At 43.1% G+C, this 22,239-nt stretch overlaps 2 protein-coding genes across 2 annotated transcripts; one reads left to right on the top strand and one right to left on the bottom strand.

Moving 5' to 3' along the window:
* The first annotated feature begins 595 nt into the window (after nucleotides 1-595).
* Nucleotides 596-19,340, top strand: cap2 (cyclase associated actin cytoskeleton regulatory protein 2). Its single transcript, XM_061092845.1, has 13 exons — nucleotides 596-845; nucleotides 4,826-4,953; nucleotides 5,060-5,160; nucleotides 6,741-6,818; nucleotides 12,017-12,160; nucleotides 12,731-12,816; nucleotides 13,196-13,301; nucleotides 16,375-16,570; nucleotides 17,143-17,306; nucleotides 17,405-17,528; nucleotides 17,626-17,708; nucleotides 18,220-18,363; nucleotides 18,458-19,340. The coding sequence occupies exons 2-13, from the start codon at nucleotides 4,836-4,838 to the stop codon at nucleotides 18,539-18,541; spliced, it is 1,428 nt and encodes a 475-aa protein (XP_060948828.1). The 5' UTR covers nucleotides 596-845; nucleotides 4,826-4,835; the 3' UTR covers nucleotides 18,542-19,340.
* Nucleotides 19,106-22,022, bottom strand: LOC133026033 (aurora kinase A- and ninein-interacting protein). The gene is made up of 4 exons (XM_061092846.1): nucleotides 21,920-22,022; nucleotides 21,470-21,583; nucleotides 21,044-21,203; nucleotides 19,106-20,904 (listed from the first exon to the last, which is right to left on the bottom strand). Exons 2-4 carry the CDS (start codon nucleotides 21,560-21,562, stop codon nucleotides 19,895-19,897), a joined length of 1,263 nt encoding a protein of 420 aa, XP_060948829.1. The 5' UTR covers nucleotides 21,563-21,583; nucleotides 21,920-22,022; the 3' UTR covers nucleotides 19,106-19,894.
* Nucleotides 22,023-22,239: the final 217 nt, after the last annotated feature.

Below are 22,239 nucleotides of genomic sequence, written 5' to 3'. Positions count from 1 at the left end.
GTGAATTAAGCTAATCTGGCTAATCATCTCATGACGACGTGGTTAGCCGCAGCAGTAACCATCTCAAAATAATGAATGAACGCTCATGGGCGGATTTCTTCAACAGCGTGAGCGAGGAGGCAAATCAAACATTTGCTTCCTGAGGCTTCAAGTGGAGTTAACCTTTGGTGACCTTTGGCCCACGATTCTGCATTAGTGTGTGTGTGCGTGTGACCGAGGTCCAGGATGCAATCAAGTTGCATCATGGGAAGGATCTGGTGTTTTTGGAGCTTGGCCTACATAGGGATTTGAAGTCAGAATATTTTGGTCTCTGCAGCAATTTGGACCCAACTTTTGAAATCGATTGATTGATATTGATTCACATTGACTCATTTAGGCTTCATGGTGTCACACCTACAGTACATCAGCAGTTGCTATTGAGTCAGGTGTAAATTCCCTTCAGGGAGAGTGGTGTCAGATTTAAATGGACCACACTTGGCCTAATGAGGATGATGATGATGAAGGTGCATGGCAAGGTCTATTTTCCCTCAGAAGGAACACGTGTGCACATGTCTTTTGCCCCCGCGTCCATCACTCGTCTATTTTTAGTGGGGCTCTGTGAAGCAGCCATGTTGCCTGCGGAGTAAAGTGTCCGTGCGCCCCGGAGGAGCCACTGCGGCACCGAGTCACTCCCCGGATCCGTGCGCGCTACGGCTCTCAGGTTCACAGTGGTGCTTCTTTAGGACACAACCCGGATCTGTGCCGGTGCTGTGAGCAGCTGAGTGACGGGACAGGGCGGCAGGAGAGGACCGCACACACAGAAACATCCCCACCAGAGATTATCTGCGGACCAGGAGGACAGGGAGGTAAGATGTCCCAGAACCGAGCTGCTCTTTTGGGCTGAATGTTGTGTTTCGGGGCGCGGAGGGGTACGCTGCTGCAGTGGTGCTGTGTCACAGAGATGTTTGTGCGCAGAAAATGTCCAAACAAAGTCATCTTCACCGGCTTCCTGCTTGTGCGTCAGTGCGTTCTTCTGACAGGTCTGGCACGGGGGGGGGGGGGGTTTACGCGCCGGTTCCGCTGTGTTGGTTTGATGCTGTTTTTCTTTTGCCTCTAAACCTTCTCTCTCTCTCTGGAGTAACGGTGCTTGTGGCTTCTCACCATGAAGCATCACAAGTGAGGAGGGGAGGTGAAATTACTGTGGCGTGAACGTGTTTGGCCTGAGACCCCCCTGTGGGATGAGACACCTGTAATGACCCATCATGAGATTCAAACAACCCATTGATGCTATGCATTATAGATTATTGATTGTGGGCTCTTTTTGGGGTTTCAAAGTAAATTTGTTTACCAAATACCAGTTTACAAATCGATATTACGCCTTCATGTCCATTTAGTAGCTTCTGGAGCTTTCTCCTGTACCACATTGGCTTAGGGTAATAAATCAGCTTTTACTTTCTAATAAACCATAAAACAAAATGGACAGGAAGTCCTCAAATGCTCTGAGATTAATTTGAATGTACCAATTTGCTGAGGAAGATCATGTGATATGATCAAAGTGCCCCAAAAAAGCTACAAAAAAAAGAAGCTACTAGGCTTCTCATACCTAAAAAAGGAATGCTCTGTCTTAAAAGCTGATTTCATGACTTTTCTTTATTGAATATTAACCACAATCAGAAACAACACAATGACTACATCTTTAAATCAAAACCAAGATCCCACACCATGTTTATGAGATCATAACCAACAACTGTGGCTCAGGAGTTAGAGCAGGTCGTCCAAGAAGGTTGGCGGTTCAATTCCAGGGTCCTTGGGCAAGGTACTGACAGCTGTGTCACAAGTATGTTATTGTGAAAGAACAAGTGCTGCACATAGATGCACTGTATGAATGGATGAATGGCAAAAACTGTAACATAAAGCACTTTGAGAGGTCATCAAGACTTAAAATCTCTATATAAGTACAGTTCATTTACCAATAACTCATCTTATGAAGCATTTATGTACTGAGAGTTCCTTTATCCAAGCTCCTAGATTACAGTGCAGCACATGGAGACCTGTGTTTGGATATCATACAGTACAGTCGGCCCATAGCAGCCGACTCTGGGCTGTAGCCCAATATAGCCCCAAAGATCAGATACCAGGCCACAGGGTTCAGTAGACATGAGCAGGTCAGGATGAAGTCAGTAATATTTTTCCACTCTGCCGCGACATGTGGGTCCTCTCAGCTGTTGGTCGGGGGTCTTTGTGTGGCAGATGCTGTGGCCCACCTGTCTGGAGGAACAGACTGAGGAATGTTCTTGTGTCGTGGAGGCGACAGTCACCATCAACAGTACTGAAGACATTTTTAAAAAGATGAACGATTCCTGAGACTTTAATGCGACAGTTATGTATTTCTGATGCAACAAGCCGGCTTTAACTCACACCAGCTGCTGCCCATTCAGTTCCTATGGTGGATGAATCAAGTCTATATGAATATGGAAATCTCCATGGCAATACAAAGACATCGCCATCGATTTTGGCTGCTTTATAATAAAATTTATGCAGCTGCCGCGGCTGCTTCTGTGTCATGGATTTTAAACAAAGATTAAGTTTGTTATTGAGCGAGACAGTGATTAAGTGAAGTGTTTTAGACTTTGGATAAAAACAGTAGTTGATTCAAAGGCCTCGGTTTAATGTTTGTAAGAGTAACCATAGTGCTTTTCTGTATAGATTTATTTTCTCAATTAATTGATTAATGATTCTGTTTATCAAACATTGTCAGATGAAAACTGTCCATCGTGATTTCTTAGAGTCCAAGCTGGCATATAATGTTGTAAAGGGAGCTTGAATCATTATCTATCGTTCGCAGATTACTTTTCTGTGGTTCAACTTATCGATAGATCAACTAATCTTTTCCAGCTCTGATAAAATTACATTTTCAAAGCACCACACAGCACCACAGAATATCACTCTCTATTAAGTAACCCTCAATTGTAAAGAGTATATAAGTTGTCATTAATAGCCTGGTAAATTATGAATAACGGATTCTTTATTGATCAAAAATAAAGAGCATTATGAGCCATTTAAGGCAGCTTGCTGTGATAAATGTTATAGTCAGACTCACAAGCTTTTCACTCTGTAGTTTATAAGCCATCTGATACATATGTTCCTCAGTTGTTTGTCAAAGGCTCTTACATTAATTATTTTCATCTGGTTTTTGTTTATGAGTTATAAGAAGATATCCTGTTGTGTTTTTATATCTTGTAATTAAAAATGAAGCAGCTGAAACATTTGACACAGATGTATAAAACAAATGAGCTATGAATCCTGTATGAATGATGTTATTACAAACAACTAACTCATCATAATAAACTCTGACTCCACTCAGTCCACGTACATTTCCTGTGGCAGAGTTGACATTGTTGGTCCATCTCTTGTTATCAGCACACTCGCAGCCCTGCAGGTTCCAGGTCTTGCCTTTAAGAGCTGGTGCGAGCACGAGATCAGAAATAGCAGCTGAGTGGTGGGATAGGCATCTGGCACTGCTGAGAGATTTCTCCAGAGAGATGAGCCGCTGACGCCCATCAGGACATGTCGGCTGCTCGGAACACGTAATTACTGGACATCATTTTTAAAAGATTACAGACAGGAGACACCATCCAGGCTATACGGAGTTTACTCACTGCCACAGAGATCCAGAGCTTCCTGGTGTTTTTTTAAACATCATCCTGTAAAAATCTTTAATCCAAGCTGTTGGGCTGTGTGTTGGATACACAGGTAGCAGGTGCCTGAATAGGAAGAGTGTGTTACCTAGCAGTAGTTTGTGTAATCATGCAGCAGCTCCCTGGATTGAATTCCACTCGGCTGACTAATTAATATTGGAAACAGGCCTGTGTTGCCTCATGGTGAGGCGTATGGCTGGTAAGCGTTAAATCTGTGTGCTCTGTGCTGTTTCCTTCAATGTATTTCACTGGCATTAGGTCACACTTCTAGACTTGTTCCACATATCAACTAAACTAGGATTGTGTGTGTGTTCGTGGAGGTTATACAGTTGCTTTTGTACGGTGGCCGACAGAGCTTAACGTAGTACAAATAGCAAAAACGACAACGGAAATGTTTCCAGGGGTCCCAAAAAAGTGATAAACCTGGACCTGTAGTTCAATGCTTTGTGAAGTTCCATCACCGCCGACAGTAGCAGAGTTCAATAACTCACTGATGAGGCCCAATGTCACTTACCTTCTGTTAAAAAGGTTTGGTTGAGGACTAGAACTTCCTTCATGTATCATGTACTTCTTTGGGGGGTTGGTTCGATGTAGGGCCCCCCCCCCCCCCCCCCCGCAGGTCCCTTTTACCTGGGGTTAACAAAGTCCTTTAAAAGGCTCCTAAATGTAAGAAAACAGTTAAATATCAGTGGATCTCCTGGTTGATGTACAACCCGGGACACAGAGAACTGTCTGTGTCTCATCTACAGCGTCGATAAAATTACTGTGTTCTATATAAAGTATTTTCCCAGGATCCTTTCACACTTTTTTTTAATTGTTTTAAATAACTCTCTGACATTCCTCTCATCCCGGCCCCAGTCTCTACCTCTTCTAATCCAATAGTGTGATTGGTTCAGATGTTGTGACTGTGGCAGACGGCTCACACAGAGACAGTGTTCATGAAAACCTTCCCACTCTGGATATTTAGTTGTATATTCAGTTTGACTCTGCTGCTGATATGGTCCAGCTTTATGAAAACAAGAAGCAGCAGAGTGAGAACGTTTCAAAGTGAATCCCACGTTCCCCTCCTGCGGATTCAGTCGTGATCTTTCAGGACCAAATGATTTAATCAAAATCACAAAACTGAAAAACCCCTTTTGTTTGTCCAGGTTTGTCACTATGGAAGGTTTGATGCTGCGGCTGGAGAGAGCTGTGAATCGTCTGGAGCAGATGTCCGTCAACGTGCACGGGACCAGTGGCATGGCGAATGGGAACTGCGTCAACGGCATTGACGAAGGCAAGTCTGAAACTAACCATTGACTCAGAGGGTTGAAGGGGGGGGTCACACACACACACACAAGCATAAAACAAGCAAATAAGCAGTGATATCTCTGTGTTCTTAGGCCCGTCTCAGAGTGTGGACGCCTTCAACCTGCTGCTCAGCGGTCCAGTGTCAGACTACCTGAGCAAGAGCCGAGCCATCGGGAGCGAGGTGGAGAAACATGTGAGTGATTTCGTGTGTGTATGACAAAAGCTTTCCTTGCCACACAACTGTCATCTTGTGATGGATGAATCCCTTGTAGACACACACCTGTCCACACACACTTCATAGAGCAACACACACTTACACACAGATGCTGCAGCGGCTGTTGGAGACAGATGTCGCCACAGCTGCTGTCGTAGTGATCTGCAGTTACAGTGCAGCAGCGGGGGGGGGTCGGTCTATTGCTCATGACAGTTACTATTGAACGGGGGACTCATACCAATTTCGAAGGAACGATACAACTTAAAAAAAGATGAATACCACTTTGTTGGAATTTAACTTTAACTTTTTTTAAAACACTAGTGCAGTGCCCATTATAATAGAAAGGATCACTTGTCCAAATCGCACCAAATCCGACACTGCACGTCACTGGGCCCTTAGCAGTACACAGGCCAAGTGTGGAACCAATAGGACAAATGATTCTCAAGACATGCAGACAAACAGAGCGCCAGATGAAAGGGTCTGGTTGTTCTTATTTCTGCTCCATGAAGCCCTTGTGATAGTCCAGATTTTGCAAGACTTTGAAAATCCATTAAGTATTCTACATATTCTAATTTCTAAACAAACTCAGATTTGTAAGAATCTGCGCTCATTTGATCTCTTCTGCAAAGGTAGAGTGCGCTTGTGCACTTTCTCTCTCTGCCAACTATTTCCTGAGACGTAGATTTTTAAACAAACAGGATCTTACTTAGATATGTTCAGCTTTGGAAAGAAATCAAGGACTTTGGTGTAAACGTAGAAACAAGGCAGTGAGTGTGTGCGTGTGTGTGTGTGTGATAGCAAAGGTTTCCTGTCCTCTACAAAGCCAAGGATGGGAGTATGACTGAACTTTGACTTTACATTCATCTATCAAGTTGCTAGTCGAGCACCTTTTCCTATTTGGTAATGACCCGCACTCCCAGAGGGATTGTGTGTTTTGTGTCAAGCCAGCTGGCAAATATAGCTGTGTTTTATCGCTGGAATAAATCCAACACAACAGGGAGGGCTTCAAAACCGAGGGGTAAAGACAGACGGACAGAAATTCCCCCCCGAAATGTGAAAAAAAGAAAAGAAAGAAAGCTTGTAGTTCTCTGTCTGTACTTCGAAAGACGCTTTCTATGCCTGTGTCCCATCACTGCACGAGTATGTGAGTGAGAGCCAGAGGTGGTTTCTTTAAGTTTGTAGAGCTCCTTTTATGGACAAAGCCTCCCTGGTGGTTCCCTTGGCCCACAACTGGAGGTCTCACACACACACACACACGCACACAAACACACACACACGCACACACTGACACAGAAGCATGCACAGGACACGGCTGGCTGGGTCTTACCCAAACACTCAGTGTGTGTTTGTTTTGTATACTCGCTTTTGTATGTGCAGCACAGACAGATTTACCGGCTGTAGTTTTATTGGAAAATAATAAACTGGCAAAAGAGGGAAATCTTTTCTTTTCAGGGAACTGCAGCCAAATTCAACAGGCACCATATAACACCCATGAAATGTGTGATGCTACGTTTATTATCATCCTAATCTATCTGTGTCTGACTCTTGATGATTGACAGGCGGAGATGGTGCACGATGCCCTGCAGACTATGAAAACTTTCCTCAAAATGGCTGCCACACACCAGCAACCTGCAAAGGTAATTGCCATAGAAACCCATTGATGGTTAGGTACGCTGTGACCTTGAGATAATCTTTGCAAAAAAACATTTACAGTATTTAAATGTATTGGTTCATAAAAGTAAAATGCTGAAGAGCAACCAGCTACTTTTTAAGGTATTTGGGATTTACAAAAGGATCTTGGAGCCATTTCCCTAATCTCATGCCAATGTGCTTGTTATTCCTTTAACTCTAAAGTCTGGACTGTAAAACAATAGAGTTAACACCCTGGTGACATTATGTTTGAAGGAGCTGACCATGAACTGCAGCATCCATGGTCTGGGGCTGGGTGGAGACCTCTGATACATGTCAATCGCCAACTGTCTCTGTTGTCATTTCCTGTTATCTCTCTTGATTGTAGTCTCCCTTTAATAAAAGCACAAAACGACCCCAGAAAACTATGCGGTACGTGAACTCGGTTGCCAGTTGCAGGCAACAGTTAAGGTTATTAAGAGTTTAACTTTTACATCATCACTGGCTGACGCTGTTTGTGCTGACTGAGAAACATTGCAACAAACAAATCAGTACAGGCGGTTGCAGTGGATGAACCACATGTGTGATTATTGTGGAATTCAAATACAAAGTGCATCAGATGTTGCACAAGTAACAGCAGCTTAGCAGCGAGAAGAACAGTATCAGAGTCCAGTGGGTCAGTGTGTGTCCTCCCCTCCTGTGTTCCCCAGCAGGCCGGCCTGTTCACAGAGGGATTACTCTGCTCTTTGACTAAGAAAACGCTAATACAACACATTCCCAACATGTTCACGTATAGAGAGAAAAGAGGGTGGGAGAGAGAGCTGTGTGCGTGCATGTGTGTGTGTGTGAGAGAGAAAGAGAGAGAGGAGAGCTGATATGATATCATCCCATTGGCCTTCTGTTTGTGTTTTGTGTGTGTGTGTGTGTGTGTGTGTGCGTGTGTGTGTGTGTGTGTGAGTGTTACAGGGCCCAGAGAGCCCACCAGGAAGTGATTACTCCCTGTCTGTCAGGTCATTGGTGGAGAAACGGTGAAAAGAGCGTTCAGTGATTGTCAGAAATGCAAACAAGGGAAGAGCGAGGGCTTTACAGAGAGAGAGATAGATAGAGAGCGAGAGGGGGGGGGGCTGCTGGCCCAGGAGAGGAGTGTGAGAGAAGTGGAGCTGTAATATGCCTTAACTGGGTAATTCCAAAAGATAAACTTGGAAAATATCTTGATTTGTCTACGTCACTTTGCTCCCCAACACATTTCACTTGAGATTTAAAAACAAAAACGTTTGTCTCCAGTTTAGATTTGTTAAGTTCTGCAACAGCACAGATCAGATAAGACAGTGCCATGAAAGCTTTGCATCACACAGCCACAGACCTTACAGTCATAATAATATTTAATCAGTAGGTCTTTGCACCAAAGGGTCAGAGCTGTGGGAAAAAAAACTCAGAACGTGTCAATGTCAGGCAGCACAGCGGTTAGCCTCACAGACACTCCGGCTTTCTTCAACAGTGTAAAGACATGAAGGTGTAGATATGAGACTGGATTCATGTTTGTTCTGTCTGATTACTAATAAAGATGTTGGGTAGTGAATGGCTGTCGTCTGGCTGTTGTTGGGAGAGCCCAGTAGCATCATGGGACTTTTCCTGATGCCTCCATTGCCGCCTTCCAAACGTCACCCCATCCAAAGTGAATGGGCAGCGTTTCATTTGAAGCCTCCAAAACAAAGGTCGCTCACAGACATGAACTGAGGGTAAAGTCCGGAGTATTGGGTCCGGACTTTTCACCCAATTCACGGACACACATGCACAACACAATGGGAGTTTCTCTCCACGTTCACAGCAGCAACAAATCCTCCGCATTATTAAGGCGAGAGGTGGAGCAGACGGGTGCAGCAGACAACCCCCATCAGCATGCGATGAATCCCCTGCCGTGTTTCACATGTTTAATTCTCCTGACTTTATACAGACTTTATACGAGGAGGCCAGGCGGAGAGAGTCCCACGATAATCCTCAGCCTCTTCCTTGGAGTTCAGTGCATGTGTGAAAGCAGCTACACAACACGAGTCAGTCCTGCATTAAAGGGTGAACTGAGGCTGTCCTCAGATATCCATATTTAGAAGCAGTTTTGTTGCACAACAAACTTTTATTGATCAGCACTTTCAGAAAATGTGTTTTTTCTGTCATGGTTACATCCTGGTGTTAACACGAACACTTACTTAGTACAACTTGGGATCTGGTGTAGATGCAGTCACAGGCTGTAAAAGCTATTTCACCTCTGCATGCACCCTGGCAGTAGCTGAGGTTGAACCAGAGAGAGTTCACTGCTGATTACAGTCACTTTGATATGACGTTGAATTCTGCATTAGCCCTGTCAAAGTCTTAACAAAATGATCGCTAACGACTGCTAACAAAACAATCAACATACTTTCCAGTCCAGTCATGTGAAGCAATTTCGACGAGTTCATGGATGAAAAAGCCGAGAGTCACTTTTCAGATTCTCGCAGAGCAAAAAACGCCTCAGAGAAATTATGATGTCTGAGGCAAGCTGAGGACATCATCCTTCCACACACAGTCAACATGACACACAAACCTATGAATACACATACACATACACAGAATATCCCCCACACACACAAATCCTCGGTACAAACCATCACACACACGTCTGCTGACCTTCCTCATTCATGTCTATATTTGTAGTCCTCAATCAGGGGTTCAGAGGAAGAAAAGTGTATTTGACTCTTGCCAGTGCACCCTCCCCCCCCTTTCTCTCTCTACACACACACACACACACACACACACACACACACACACACACACACACACACACACACACACACGCACACACACAGCTCTCAAACTTCTGGCCTTTCTCTCCAGCGTAGCACTGTTGTGCTCTCTGACTTTTTATGGGCATGTTCTATATTTGAGCCTGTTGTCAGTGTCTGTGTGTGTGCCTGTGTGTGTGTGTGCGTGCGTGTCTGTGTGTGTGTGTGTGTGTGTGTGTAAGAGTTAGATAGAGTGTGAGACAAGGAGAAATCAAGAGACCCTTACTTTTTTTGCTCTCTCACTCTCATGTGACCTCAGATTGGACCATTACCTCAGTGTGTGTGAGTGTGTGCGTGTTTGTGTATGTGTGTGTGTGTGTTTGTGTGTGTGCGTGTGCGTGTGTGTGTCCACATTGTGTTAAAACCCCTCCTGCAGCTCCATTGTCGCCCTCTCCTCTCTCAAACTTTGATCCACTGCTCGTATATGAAGTCAAGGCCTCAGACACTGATGTGCTGTTGTAACACGCTGAGCTCATTCACTGCCCATCCAAAAAAAAACAGATCCGCCACTTTTGATCTCTTTGTAGGCTTGTTCTCTTTCTGTCTGCGTTCATGAACTTTTATGAACGGCGCCATCTTGTGCATTTAGAGCCAGAGTCTGCGCAGTAACAGTCTGGGAATGGAGCTGCTGGATTTAGTTTCCTGATGATACAATTGATGAGGTAGTCATAGAGTCTCACCAGCACAGGAACCATCTCACAGCTGCTCAGTGTAACACCATCGTTCTTTAGAACAGTCGTCGATGTATCTGTTCTCAGGAACTTCTGTACCCTCAAACAAAATCATCAATGTAAATAGTTCCTCGGAAACTCCCAAAATTACAGAAGGGTCTTCTGTGGAAAATAGAAGCTTGGCTGCAGCTCTGACTTGATGCCAACTCTGCTAATTGCCAGAATGTTTCAGTTATCGAGCATGTGGGAATATGGGCTAGGTTTTCCTTTTTTAAATAAGTCCTCTGTGCACCCTCCAGTCATTCTCTGTCTTATTTCTATCTGCGTAGCTCGACTGAATGGGGGGGAAGTCCACACTCTACCCCGGCACTGACTCACAGAATACACAAAAGTCACCCGGACTCAAAGATTAACTGATTTGACGGGTCAAAGGTCACAGTGACCTAATATAACTATGTAGATAAAATGTGCACCAGTTGGTGGGGGCAAACAACCGAAGGGTGGTGCAGTTTGTATCTGAAGGAGTCATTAAAGCTTTTTATTTAACTACATATAATGATATATACAATGTAAATGGGCAGTTGTGCCTAACCTTTGCAGTAGATTTCCTGCTAATACCTCTGTATTATATTAAATTAATAATTGCGTGATAATTTGAGTAAGTGCACAAAAACAGAAATTATAGATGAAAATTTAATTAAGATGGAGAAAGCTGAGAGAAAGACGATGCCCAGTTCCTATATTCATACCCAGAACAGACAGTACATCCCTATTGACCGTAGTGAGGTGAATCTGTTCTGGATGGGGGGGATACACACACACGACCTCATAGACATTAGCTGGATTTAGTAATAATAAAGCAGCTGGACAAGCAGAGAAAGGCCCGTCTATCCCAGCTTATGGAGATCATGTGCATCTGATTGAGGGAAGAATTTGTTGAAATTGAAAGTTTCTTCTGCGTCTTTGCAAACAAGCAATTACAGAAGCAGACGTATTATGCATTTTTCAGACTAGGTATATTTTACAAAGAAATACACAAAAATGTTCCGATTTGAATAAAGAAACTATTTTGTCACAGGCTCATTGTCTGTAAATGTTTCACATAGCATCCAGTTCACTGGAGATCAGAACACAGAAGGCTGCTGCAACAATTCTCCAATGAAACATCCTGTTCCTGCATTAATTGTGTGTGTTAGTCTGTGTGCGTGCGTTCGTGGGTGTGTGTGCGTGTGTGAGAGTATATGTGTGATAGGTAAACTGTAAACACTGGCGGAGCGGTATGCCTTACAAGGCCAGAGGGATCTCCCCATGAACCGAGGAATGTTTGCAGGGACAAAGTGATGGGGGGGGGGGTGAGCTGGGGGCTGAGCTGTACTGATCTGGAAGATCCAGTGGAAAAAGGCTCCAGCTAATAAAATTAGTTACTGTCCCGTATCCTTGTTTAGGAATTACTGGTTGCATGGAGCTGGGAGCAGGGTAAACGATGCAGGGTATCTCAAGCATCTGGGTATTATGTATTCAAAAGAGGCAAAAGAAGGATTCCTGTGCTTCTCTTGCCATCTGGTTTATTTATGATTTGGTTTAAATGTAACATGATGTTTGTAGGACTCACTCTCCCAGTCTCGAGTCTCCCTCCCTCACCTGTTCCATCCTCTGTCACCGGCATCTCTTCCTCGTCTCCTGCATCCTCCTCTTCCTGACTCCTTCCTTCTTTCCCAGATGGAGCTGCACGACCTGATGAAGCCAATTTCCGAGCACATCCAGGAGATCCAGAACTTCAGGGAACGTAACCGCGGCAGCAGCTTCTTTAACCACGTGTCAGCCGTCAGCGAGAGCATCCCGGCGCTGGGCTGGGTCGCTGTGGTGAGGAATAATATAATTAACCCCTGGTGAACAAAAAGACAGAACATTCAGGATAATACACGTTGTTACAACGTGAATGTCCCTGTCAGTCACCCAGATTTAAGTTGGATTCAAATGTGCAACTAACCACAACTAAACATTAAATATTATACATTTAACACAAGAGAGTCAGAGCTATAGATAAACTCGACTTGTGGAGTTTTTTCCTCCCTTACACACTCAGTGTCTGTTCCTCTCTCTCCCTCCTCCAATACTCTCCCGCTAACTTCTTGGATGAATATCATTTAGATAAAGAACATAATCCCTCCTCTTCACTTCTTAAATAGAAGCTCTGGCTCTGGCTCTGGTCAGTGTATGTCGCTGTCAGGAGCTCTTCCACACAGGGCTTATTAAACATGTCCGACTCAGACCTTTAAGTACGAGATTCTCCTCTGTTTGTTTTACCCCAAATGCAAAGTCGAATGATAAACAGATACTTTTCACCAAAGGTCAATGATGGACAGTTTCGGCCTCACAGGGGTCGTGTCACACTGACGTTGAGATAAGATCTTTCTCTCTCGTCTCTCTCAGTGTCAGAAGCCGGGTCCCTACGTGAAGGAGATGAACGACGCCGCCACCTTCTACACCAACAGAGTTCTGAAGGACTACAAAGAAACGTTAGTACATCTTCACCAGCACCATGATGCAAATGTCATGAAGGTGATATCTGTTTTGTTCGGGGGTTTTTTTTAGATGAACCAGAGCAGTCTCTATTCTGACAATGTAAACCTTGACAAATTCAAAACAGCATTTTCACGTTCCACAGTGTGATATTGTGGAAAAAATTTAAAACTAGATTAGTAGAGCTCCCACTTCCACTAAGGCCCAACAAATTCAAAGATATCAGTCCCCTGTTAATGTCACACCAGCACTCAGAATGCCTTCCTCCTGCTTGACTGCCTCCCTCGTCTTCCTCCTTCCTCCTTTCATCTGAATATTATGTATTTGTTTCCCCCACCTCCTCCCACCATCAACCCTCCCCCGGCTCCCCCCCAGCGACAGACGCCATGTTGACTGGGTGCGCTCCTACCTGTCGATCTGGACCGAGATGCAGTCGTTCATCAAGCAGCACCACACCACAGGCCTGGAGTGGAGCAAGATCGTGAGTACAGAGGCGTATATATTTTTTGTGTTAAATTTATTGTTCAAATCAAACACTTAAATTTATCATTAATACTAAATTAGTTTTACAATTTAACAACACATTCTCCTTAAAGAATAAGGCTGAACACGTTGCATTTGGTCCTTCAGCGTTCATCTTCTCTAAATGTTAACACATCAGCCTGAAAACAAGAAATCGCTCCTAAAGCCACTTGTTTATTATCTTAGCTGTGTTTCCATTGAGTTTCCATTCACAGGCCGTGATATTTTTATATCAGAGCTCAAATGAACTTTTTGCGTGCACTTCCATTTTTAGTTATGGAGCGAGCGGTTACATAAACCGCTGCAGAGAGCATGAATGAATGAGCGAGCTTCTCCTCGGTGGCTGCACCCCCCAGGCCTCACGAAGCCCCTGTCACTTCCACACTCACTTCTGTTTATGGATGTCTCTGCTCTCACACTCGCCGGATCCCAGAGATTACGAGGACGACTCGAAACCAAATCCCATCGGCGCACACTTGACCTCCTCCTCCTGTCAGTTACGAGAGTCTTTCTCTCGTCTTTATTCGCTCGGTGGAACCTGGCTGAGAAGCTTGTGCTGCAGTTTCTTTCTTAAAGGAGTAGGTGATCACTTTAGGAACGTTTATTTGCTCTCCTGTTGAGAGTTAGACGAGAAGATTGATACCTCAATGTCCGTGTACTCAATGTGAAACTACAGGCAGTAGCAGGTAAGTTCAACTCGGCATAAAGAATAGAAACGGGGGAAAACCATAGACTGAATATAAAGATAGACGACGTCTTTCCACTTCCTCCCATTTTCTGAAAATGGAGCCAAAATATTCACACTTATATGTCCGTGTGATCTGAGTTACCTTAAATGACAGAAACCATCTTTGGGACTTTTTTTTTACCGTTTGACATGTATTTATTAGTTTGGCACATGTCCCATCCACTGAAATGGAGGAGGTGGGGTTTAGGACGTATACTGCAGCCATCCACCAGGTGACAATCGAGATGTTTTGGCTCTTTTGGGAAAGTACATGTTGTCCATCTTCATACAGTCTATGGGGAAATCAGCCCACTAGGCTTTCTCCAAATGTGCTTGTGCTTGTTCAGGAATAAATAGTTCCACACACATCACCAAATTCAAAAATGAGTGTGAAAGGATTAAACAATTGAAACGTGATCCTCTAGAGGACATTTTGTTAGAGCCTGACTGTTGTTTTCCAGGCTTTATGCTGATGTAAGCCTATTGTCCTCTGGCTGTGTATTAACTTTCCCCACACACATCAGTGCAATCAATCTTTGCACATCTCCCCCCAAAAACGTTCGACCTGCTGAACTCGACATCAAATGATTAAAGCCGGAACTGTGAATAATGGTGAACAACTGTGCTCCCATGTGTGTTTTCTGCAGAAACTTGAGAGCCAGCAGTGACTGCGTGTGTGTCAGCTGTCGCCCCTGCAGTGTGTCTGAGCGACACAGTGCACATGTGCGTACAAGGATGGGAGTGTGTGGCGCTAACAGGTGGTCCTCAGGGTTTGCCTGAATGGAGGTTTTCTTCACAGAGGAACCCCCCCGACAAAGAGCCTGTGTACACACGCAGTTTGGGCCGTAACCCAAACTGCAGGGCTGGTCCCCAGCAAGCACAGCCGTCATCTGCTGCTCGAGGGGGGGGGTTAGCGACACGCTCATACTATGACATGCTCAGGCTGACATATGGAGGTGGATTCACACACAAAAACTACCAGATTACATTAGTTCCTCAGAGCAGACGCTAAAAAAGACGTGAAATATTTCGTTAAACTTTACCAAATTTAAAAACAATCAGATTCGGAGAAACCCCCGTTAAACGTCTCATTTCAACAACAAGTGTAATTGAGTATTCAAATGTTTGAATGGTTGTGAATACAGAGACTTTTGAAACAGAGACTTCTGCGTTTTTTGTTCATTATTTACTATTCGATCAATCATTTCAGATCAGGACCAAAGCCGTGGGAAATGTTTTTTGAGTGTTACTCTTACAGTTTGAATGTATAAGGATTTTAAATGAAACAGTAGCCAGCGATATAAGATGTTGTTATTTATGATCGACAAAAGAATCGACAAATACAATCCATTTTTTAAAGACGACGCCTCAACAAAAAGGATATTTAGGTGCTTTTTCTACCTGCACACAAATGCACACATGAAAACAAAGAAGCAGTCAGAAATGTTTACAGGCATACACATCCAGACACACACCAACACACACACACACACACACACACACACACACACACACACACACACACACACACACACACACACACACACACACACAGTTAATCCAGTGGTATGTGCTGAGCTGTTTAGTGTAACAGGTCTGCATTGTTCATCCATGATGTGTACTACACATGTGCCTCGTGTCCGAGGTCAAGTAGCCTCAGATGGAATCATAGTGTTTGAAGTGACATTTCAATCCTCTGATCCCCTGTGATAGGTGTGTGTTTGTGTGTGTGTGTGTGTGTGTATGAGAGTGTGCGAAACTGAATCCAGAGGATATTTTAGTAAAAAGCAATTCATTCATGATCAATTCATGGTTTCAGCTCATTGTTGAGATCAACTACAGATCCTTGTGTATCCAAACTCATGAAATATGTGCATGGAATAATGTATAAAGACATCCATCCTGCCAGTTTCCATTATACATAAATATTTCATTCAGTGTTATCATCACCGAGGCACAGAATAAATACAGTTTGTGTGCTGCTGGCAGGAATAAGATGGATTTTAACAACATTAAGTAAAGTAAAAGTTCCCCCCCATCATCTGGGAATGTTTTCAAACCTCTCTCGTATTCTCCTTGTTCTCAGTCACACACGCTAACACCACTAAGTCCTGAGTAAAACAGCATCATCACTGCCCACCGCAGCTTTCCCACATTCCCAAAGCAATACTCCCCCTGCTGGACGTGTGTACACCTGCAGCTGTTATCCTCAGAACACCTGTTGCCTCTGTGTTTTCTGTGTGTGTTGCATGAAAGACTCACACACCACATTATTGTTGGATCTTTCTTTTTCTTCCTGCCCCAGGGCCCCATTGCTCCTCCCTCTTTCCTTGACTCCCCCAAGACCCCCAGTGCTCCCTGCCACCCGCCACCTCCCCCTCCTCCCCCCGGCCCACCTCCGGTCTTCATGGACGAGGACCCCCAGCCTCAGGTGGGGAATGGGGCGGCACCGCACTCGGCTCTGTTTGCTCAGCTCAACCAGGGCATGGACATCACCAAAGGTCAGTTCACTTCAGGAACTGGAAATTAAGAGCATAAGAACAGAGGATGTCACTTTTTTCACTTAAATAGTGTTTGATATAAAACTACTTTCATGTATCTGTGCAGGTAAACTAACTAATGTCGTAGTGATGGTATAAATGTGACCATACAATTAAACATAGATAGTATTTGTCAGCAAGAAATGCTGTAAACATGGTTTTACAATATGCTGTAGCCACACAAAGGTCATATCCTCGATAATATCTATGGGAACTTGTGAGGTTTCACTTACACAACTTTAAATTCATGTTTTTTTAAGAATGATTCCGAAATGTGTTGGAATAAATATCTTTAGGCACCATACTTAACAAGTCAAGTTTACTTAAAATGGGCTAAGAATATCGTAGGGAGATTAAGTTTACAAAATATTTAATGGAACCTTTAAAGAATTTTTCAAATATTCAGAAAAAGTAGTGGTTTGGTTTGGTTGAAAATTCCTCGGATAAGTGAGGTAGAGTTGGGGGATGTTAGACTTTCTTAAAATCCCATATATGTTCCTGTATGTGAATACATATCTTCTCTATGTCTGTAGGTCTGAAGCGTGTGTCAGAAGACCAGAAGACCCACAAGAACCCAAATCTGCGCTCTCAAGCTTCACCGACCAAAACAAAATCCTCGGGGGCTGCGGCCTCATCGAAAGCAGCCGTCCAGAAAAGACTCCCGCTCCTGGAGCTGGAGGGGAAGAAATGGAGGGTGGTGCGTGACATGTTAACATCATCTTTCAGGGTTTTTATACCCTTTATTCACATTTGAAATATTACGCCACCGATTTTTAATTGAATCTGTTGTTGCAGGAGAACTTTGAGCAGAAACACGACCTGGTGATTGAGGAGACGGAGCTGAAACAAGTGGCCTACGTATTCGGTTGCAATAACTCCACCCTGCAGGTTAAGGGCAAAATTAACTCCATCATCATAGGTGAGATTCCTCCAAACAAACGGAGAAAATGTTGGTGAGTTTATATTCATAATCTCTCACTATAATTCTCATCAGTCCACGTGTTTTGTTTCCTCAGACAACTGCAAGAAGCTGGGTCTAGTTTTTGAGAATGTGGTTGGGATTGTGGAAATCATCAACTCCAATTCAATCCAGATACAGGTGAGTGGAGCATTTGTAACTAGAAGGGTGCCTGGAGAGCGTGTACCACCAAAAGGCTGAGGGACCACTTCATCAAAATATTGCATATAAATGTATTGAGATCGGAAACAAATACCACGTACACATAATTTTCACACAATCTGCTTGAATGATTTCGCCTGTTTGTAGATACGAGAACTGTACATGTGCCCGATCTGTCGAGAAATTCCCAGAAAAAGTTTAAAATACAAAATATTCTATCTTGCAATTTTTTATTCTTAGATTCTTAATTGAATCTGCTCCAAACTTACATGGGCTCTTCTCTGGCCCAAACCCTTCCACCTCATTTCTTGCGTAATCCTGCTAAGAGACAAACAAAGGCCAATGAAAACATAACCTCCTTGGCAGAGGCAATATATTGGCAGAGAATATTAAAGATGGAGCCTGAACATTTTACATAACAACTCTTTTATTACAGATTTGACAGTTTATACCAGATACAGTACAGCTGAGACTCCTCTCTCTGTTGCAGGTGTTGGGAACAGTCCCGACCATTTCCATCAACAAGACGGAGGGCTGCCAGGTGTACCTGAGCAAGGACTCCCTGAACTGTGAAATCGTCAGCGCCAAGAGCTCTGAGATGAACATCCTGATTCCTACAGGAGATGACGATTATGTAAGTGTCTGAGATAAAGAACGAGCGGCGGGACTATTCACCTTTGAGTGTGTATTTTAATTTGAAGTTCTTCTCCTTCTCGGTTGTTCCACAGAGGGAGTTTCCAGTGCCGGAGCAGTTCAAGACCGTTTGGAGCAGCTCCAAACTGGTGACAGAGCCCACTGAGATCGCAGGCTGATCTGATGCTCCATCATCTTCACCACCATCAAATTAAATAAATGTACACGTATCTGTCCGTCCCTGTGAATCTAGTGAACTTCGCTGGCACTGTAACATACACTATCGGTATAATCGCTGTCGCTGTAATCGTTACTTCATGAAATACTTCTATCGCACTTTGAAGCTGTTGATTGTGATAAATAAGTAACTGGTGAAATCATCACAATATCACTATACCTTAAATATACCTGACTGCACTGTATCAACACACATGGCTGTTTTATTGTATAAGAGCTAAACTACAGATTAGACCACAGCAGCAATAACGTTAGTCAACAGGACTGAGCTAGAGTGTGTAACATGAACAACTTTCATAGACCAAGTCAAACATGGGACTATGTCTATGTGTATTTTAATATCCACTTTAAATGTATAACACGCAGTCGTCAAGTCAGTGCTTCATTAAGTGAAGTTATATGGAACAGTGTTCAGTGTATTTTGCATTAAAGCCATAGGTTTCACTGGTGCAGAGTAACATCCAGAAATGAAAAAATAATCTAAAATAAATGTTCAACTGGTCTAAACAAATTAAAAAACAAGTAATAAGCTTCTAATTTCTTGTGTGCCTTTAAAATACAGACAGTAGCGTTTACACTTTATTATAATCTGTGTGCACCACTCTATTTTGTACTAAGACGTAGTATATGGCGTCAGCATAGGGAAGATGTCCACCACTAGTGATTCTCAAAATGTTTAATTTACATGGAGACGATTTGATGTAATTGTGGATCATTTTTCAAATAAAATCAAAACTCCCACTTCTGGCTTGTTTATGTTATTGATTGGATGTTCTTCTACCCGCTTCCATTTTCTTTATCATTACAGTTTCTCATTATTCTGCCATTGATGATTCGTTGATTTTTCTACACGCTACAACATATAACATTTTTACCTTACTGCGCACATTCCATAACTCAAGAATGAATATAATTATAATGACCAAATAAAATAAATATTAATTGTATTTAATTTCTTCAAGGTCTTCAAGTCAGCAGTGCCACCGCAATTTCTCGAGATTGTATTTTTTAATTGCTAAAAGAAGTTGCACCTTGTGGGACATCTCAGTGTCATAGAGACCAAAAAATAAAATACACATAGTACCGCAGAAACCAATTTCAACATGATAAACAGGGGGAAACTTACAGGAAATACAAAAGATCTAAAGATGAAATGAGAGGAGAATCAGAGAGAACCGTCTCGAAACTTTCAGATGTTCTTGTTTTACACATTGGAGATGGAACAAATATGAAAAGTCTTTTTGAAAGTATTATATCCACATACAGTAAGACTCCTGGTGTTTCAAATGCTGTCATCAGTGTTTAATCACCCTATTTCCCTGAGAGTCTTGAGTAAAGAGCATCTCATCTTCCTGGTCCTCCTCCGCCAAAAACTTGTAAGAACTAGTTCTCACAACCCCAGTGCTGAAGTTACTCGGATCTTTGAGCGGACTCCTGACTTGCAGACCTCTATGTGCTATCACCCTGAAGCCCTCAGAGTCCTGGGTAAACAACATGGCCAGACTGTCCTCATCAGCTTCTCTGCTTTGCTGCTTTTCTGCTGGTTTTTTAAAGGGTGCACTTCTTGGTTTTGTCCACTTGAACTGTGAGATGCTGCTCTCATCATCCTCAGCTTTATTCCACAGTTGATCTTTGATGTGTTTTTGAGGTGATGCAGTTTTTGGTTCCGTCCATTCATTATTTGAAACAGGGTCAATCTGAGAGAAAGGTGAGCGCTTACATGGGGACTTAGAAAACAAATACCTGCTGTTTTCTTTCTCATCCTCCAACTGAGAAGAGTATAAATATTTCAAGGATTTTTGAGTGGAGGTTTTCCCCTTCAGATCCATCCGAAATCCAGAGTCGTCCTCACTTTGAAGACTGTTTAGGAAACAGTCATCAACATTCTCTCCTGTTGTATTTGTCCGATTAGACAGGTTAGATTCACTGTCAGAGTATTGGCTGAAGGTGAGCAGTGGGTCCTGACTCCATGCCTGTGGGAGAGGCTGACTGTCCTCTGGTAATGAGGAGGTGTCAGTGAACCTCCTCTTACTCTGAGGTGGGTTCAACTCCTCAGGCTGCTCTTCCTCAGACTGACAGTTCAAGTTCTGAGGTGTTTTATCTTGCTCCAGCCACAGTGTTGCCTGCGGCTCGGTCACATTTTCACTTTCCCATCCCTGATCCACACCAGGCTCAGAGTTTACAAGATGTGTTCCTCGTTTTCGTTTCGTCCCTGATACAACAGGAGTAGTTGAGGTTGATGCTGAGGAGAAGATCTGCACCGGATCCATGTTTGGTTCCTCAGAAGTCGACTTCTCATTGGGAACTTTTGGTAGAGGGAATAAGCAAACATTCAGTTGTCACAAAGCAAATGTAAATTATAAGCAAGTCAACAGTCTACTTCAGCTTTACCACCTTCTGACAATTTTCTTCACAGACTGATTCCAGCCGTTTTGACGACTTACCTATGGGTTGACGTGTGAAGAAGGCTGATATGGAGCTCTGCTTGGTTTTGGGCATTTCCATTTTAGTCTGGGTGAAGTTGAGAGCCACAGCCAAACTATATCCACTACCTTCAGCAAAGGGGTTCAGCAGTTTAGAAATGGGACGTCGGGTGAGACGTTTCTGAAATGAAAGATGAGCAGAATGAAATATGGTCTCACTAAAACACTGAGGAGTAATAATAGCATGACAGAATTTTGATAATGTTACTTGTAAATAGTTATATAGTGTAGCCTATACGAGGGCTATTGCGCGCTCTATAAACATATACTGTGTACAAGTAGTTAAACAAAGTAATTCACTGCTTTACTGTGGGATAATGAAATACACCTTCCGAATGTTAATACCAGGTCTGAGCAGAATCTCTACAGCAGCTTACACATTTTTACCTGTTTGGCTTTTCCTTTGAGTTGCACAGTGTCCAGCCAAACCCCACACTCCTCTTGGGTAGTGGTCTGCAGAGCTGGCCTGGAGGTCTTCATGGTGGGGAGCGAATGAAAGCTCTATAGTGAATTAAATAACAGAGAAAGTGAATTAAATTAACTATACAATCATATGAAAACGGTCACTCCAGGATTTATCAGGAGCAATAACACGTTTCTGTTATAGCTGTTGAGACTGTTTGGACGTTATTAAAGTTACTAATTTCATAACATATTTTAGCGACTTCTCCAACTTATTAATTCACACTTTCAAAACATAATAGTTCTCAGTTGCAAGACCGGTGCTAGCTCTCAGTTAGCTAACGTCACAAGTAGCTAGGTGGTGTTCAACGATCAAACATCACGCCATTACTTCGGTTTCCCACATTAATGAAACCATAAGACACTGGAACTGACCTGAACGTGGCAAGTGGAGGTTTTCAGCTTCCCTGTGAACCTTTATAACTCTGTTTAACTCTTTATAACTCTGATCTTCTCTGGTCGCTTTGAAACTCGTCCGTGTTTCTCTCTGTTTGAGTCTGGCGCCTTCACGACGGGCTGCCGCTGACGTTTGACTGTGTAAAAAACATAAAATATGTTAAAACCTTTTTAAAAATTCATATTTACTGTAAAATCTTCTTCAAAAACATTACATTCAAATTGCCTTAAAATAAACTAATTCCCTTCAACGCAATAATGTTATTTCTTTTTAAAGTGTGGATTTCTAGTCAGGCAGT

The sequence above is a fragment of the Limanda limanda genome, chromosome 19 (genome assembly GCF_963576545.1).
Source record: "Limanda limanda chromosome 19, fLimLim1.1, whole genome shotgun sequence".
In the NCBI taxonomy this organism is placed as follows: Eukaryota; Metazoa; Chordata; class Actinopteri; order Pleuronectiformes; family Pleuronectidae; genus Limanda; species Limanda limanda.
Note: the sequence above shows the minus strand (reverse complement) of the source record. Positions and strands in the feature narration are given on the sequence as shown.